General features: G+C 39.2%; 1 protein-coding gene across 1 annotated transcript in view; it reads left to right on the top strand.

The window, feature by feature from the left end:
• The window catches only part of WDR64 (WD repeat domain 64), an 85,069-nt gene that overhangs the window by 1,790 nt on the left and 79,636 nt on the right, over nucleotides 1–3,643 (top strand). The window contains exons 2-3 of the mRNA XM_035900275.1: nucleotides 874–1,025; nucleotides 1,725–1,855. Of these exons, the coding sequence (XP_035756168.1) occupies nucleotides 874–1,025; nucleotides 1,725–1,855 (283 nt within the window). The remainder of the gene's footprint in view (nucleotides 1–873; nucleotides 1,026–1,724; nucleotides 1,856–3,643) is intronic.

Here is a 3,643-nt window from a genome sequence, read left to right as displayed (position 1 = left end):
TTTACAGTAAGGGTGGTGAAACACTGGAACAGGTTGCCCAGAGAGGTAGTGGAGGCCCCATCCCTGGAACCATTCAAGGCCAGGTTGGATGGGGCTCTGAGCAACCTGATCTAGTTAGCGGTGTCCCTGCTCACTGCAGGGGGGTTGGACTAGATGACCTCTAGGGGTCCCTTGCAACCCAAAACAGTCCTGTCACAAAACAAATATAAATGGAGAACTGGCACTGTCCTTCTTCACCAAATTATGTGTGGATCTAAGGGAATCTGCAATTGCATCTCTTCCTAACTGTGTTAGTTGGTGTGCAGCCTTTGGCAGAAAGCTTGAAAATAACCCAAAGGGTAAGAAGACATGAAACTTAGAGAGAACGTATCATCTTCCTTCCTCCTCACTCAGCACAAAAGTCTGAAAGATACAATAAACTTGCAGCAGTTAGTCTCAAAGGTGTACTCTTACTGGAGAATGTGATCTCATATTGCTGAAGCGGTGCCAGCTGTAGCACCCTGATTAAATCCTAGTCTGGCTCTGGAAGTGAGAAAGTTCATGCCTGTTTGACTGCCAACTGCATGAGATACCATGAAATAATCTCACATGCCAGGTTATTAGTGATCCTGGTTCGTGACCTAGGGCCACTCAGTGTACAGGATTCCGTGATGTAATGGGGGGTTGTGACATCAGCAGTTCACTAGTATGTTTGCCAGCTTGAGATGCTAAGCCAGAATCACCTCTTTTTTATTATGTAGTGCTTGGTACACCTGTCATGCAGCTGCATCTCATATGAACTCGTGGGGGAGTTTAAGATTTAAGGGGCAAATCAAGTCTCAGACCACGGTATAAGAAGAACTCTCCCTCTTACCTTGTCCCCTGTTAATAAAGGATGTCTGAAAAGAAGGACTGTGATAAGGGGAGTTGCTCTGCTCTTGAAGTGCCAGATTTCAAGAATGCTTTGAAGCAATTCCAGAAACTAGTTGAAAAAACTGTAACCCAGAAGACGAAGAAGAGATTAGGCTTGTATATCAAAGATGATGGTAAGAGATACTCTTCTGATGGAAAATTGCAATTTTCATATGGAGAGGAGGTGTCATAGAGACAATACTATAAAAAGACTTCAAATTAATGTTCAAACTGTGACTTCTTGATTTTTACAGGAAATAGGCAGACTGCGTTATCAGAGTGCTTTTCTCCTTCTGTTAGGACTTCTGGTTAAATTATAATGCTATGATGATTCCTCACAAAATATAATCGGCAGAGTTACCACATATACAAGTTAGCACCATGCGATGTTTCTAGTGATCTGTAAAAGCACAAACACAACGAATTATGTAAATCCAGATGGTTAATTGTAAATAATCAGGGCAAAATCTTGCTTTTCTCAATGCAAGTGGATATTGTTGCATGAAAGGATAAACTTTATCCCAGGACACCATTCAGGTTCAGACCAACAAACCAGAATTGTGGTATGAGAGTAAGGAAAGAAAGAAGAGGTGAGAATTTTTCACTTATTCTTTTAACAGTTTCCTGTCATGTATTACAAATCAGGTGGTTTTGAAAAGATTTAACATTAAGACTGAACTTTTTTTTTTCCAAATGCTTTAGTCAATACAGTGTGAGGAGCTGGAACTTACATGCTATTGGTATTGAAGGAGAAATAAAACAGGAGGTAGGGGGGATAAGGAAGCTGTACCTTGCTAGTTTTTAACTCTATGGATATTGTTCCTCCCATACAGATGAGATAGACTATGATAAGTTCTATACAACCACACAGGCACTTTTTGGTCCAGAAGTCAAGGATCATAACATTAAGGCCTTTTTCAGGAAGATTAGCCACAACCTTGATGCAAGGACAGAATGGTGTGAGGTAAGGATTTCTAAAACTTTATTGAATGCAAACAACTAACTGGAATCATAAAAAGTAACAGTATTAAGCTGTTGATTATGTGGTGTTCATGAGTCTATTGTTCATGAGCTCCATGGCATAATGGGGCACTTTTATGTTGTTATTTATCCTGACTGCAATTCATTTCCTAAAAAAAAAATCTATTTGGAAAACAGATATGCCTTTGCAGCTAGAAAATTAGACAAAATTTTTTTTTTTGGTTGATCTAGACAAAAGCTAAATTGAAGAACTGGCTTAGAGTACCTTGTTGCTATGTTACCCTGTTCAAGAAGTGATGTTTAATATTAACAAGTTGTGAAAGAAAGAGGCTTCATGTTTAGTTTGATAGTAAACAATTTAGAAACTTGCATGTGTCCATTTGTTAATTAAATGCAAAATTCCAGAGAAGACATTTGAAGACAGGAAGGTAAAATCTGTCTTTGGAATTTCTGTTCTGAAATTTGAGTGGTAACATCCATTCTGGTATGTGCCTTGAGAGCTGAAGGAGTTCGCATTATTGTAAAATTTACCTCTTTCTAGCTTGTGTTATTCTGTGCCTTATGCTATTATAATTTTAGTTTAAGTAAGAAAAATCTTATGCTCCTAGTGTCAAAAACTGGAATGTGGAGCTTGAGCATCCAGTATTCAGTGTAAGTTGTAACTGTGAAAATAATCCCTAGAGGCATCCCTAACCTATTTCACTAGAATGAGGACTAGTCCTTTCAGGCCATCATGTCAGTGAAAAATTAAGTCTGCAAGAACTTTGATGAGCCCTGCCTTTCCCTCCTTTTTCATGTGGGTAAACAGGTGCGTATTTTGCAAGTGACAACATTGTCTCTACAAGTTTTTACTAAGAGATTCCCTGTACTGTGTTTTCTGCTGACTATGTCTGGCTAATTTCAGACTTCTAAATATAACATGCAAAACACCTTAACATGTGGGAGAGTCCATGCTGCTAATTCTAGCAGATTCTTAAGAGCAAGATTTGGTCGTACTGTGCTGGTTACAAAATCAGTCCAGTAATTTCAGCAAGACTATTTTTTATTCCAGATATGCATGATTTTTCCTATTCTACTCTTTCCAACTGTGAGAGGTGTCTGTCCTTATAAAGGCATGCCATTGGAGGTCTGATAAGAAAGGTTTATTAGAATAAATTCAATAAAGCCTTAATAAAGGTTACATTTTTATTTGTGGATTAACTACTTTTCTTTCCTACCCCTGTCTGCTTGGCACATTGGCTGAGCTTGCAAATCAAAATTCTTATTAAACATTAATTATGCTACACTGGTTTACATGAGTTGAGGAAGTTGGCCCCTGTTCTCTCTGAACCAAGATCCTTGAGTCTATTATGTAGATACACATGAATGCATGTTAAAGCATGACCTAAATAAATAAAAACATTCTTCCTGCTTGTTTTGTGAAGAGCACTGAGTAGTCTACCAGAATCATAGAATCATAGAATGTTTTGGGTTGCAAGGGACCCCTAGAGGTCATCTAGTCCAACCCCCCTGCAGTGAGCAGGGACACCGCTAACTAGATCAGGTTGCTCAGAGCCCCATCCAACCTGGTCTAGAATGTTTCTAGGCCTCCACTGCCTCTCTGGGCAACCTGTTCCAGTGTTTTACCACCCTCATTGTAAAGAATTTCTTCCTTATATCCAGTCTAAACCTACCTTGTTTTAGTTTAAAGCCATTACCCCTTGTCCTGACACAGCTGGCCCTACTAAAAAGATTTTCCCCATCTTTCCTATAGGCCCCCTTTAGGTACTGA

Source organism: Egretta garzetta, unplaced genomic scaffold (assembly GCF_000687185.1).
Source record: "Egretta garzetta isolate BGI_Z169 unplaced genomic scaffold, ASM68718v1 scaffold248, whole genome shotgun sequence".
Taxonomy (NCBI): Eukaryota; Metazoa; Chordata; class Aves; order Pelecaniformes; family Ardeidae; genus Egretta; species Egretta garzetta.
This window is presented reverse-complemented; position numbering and strand designations above follow the sequence as displayed.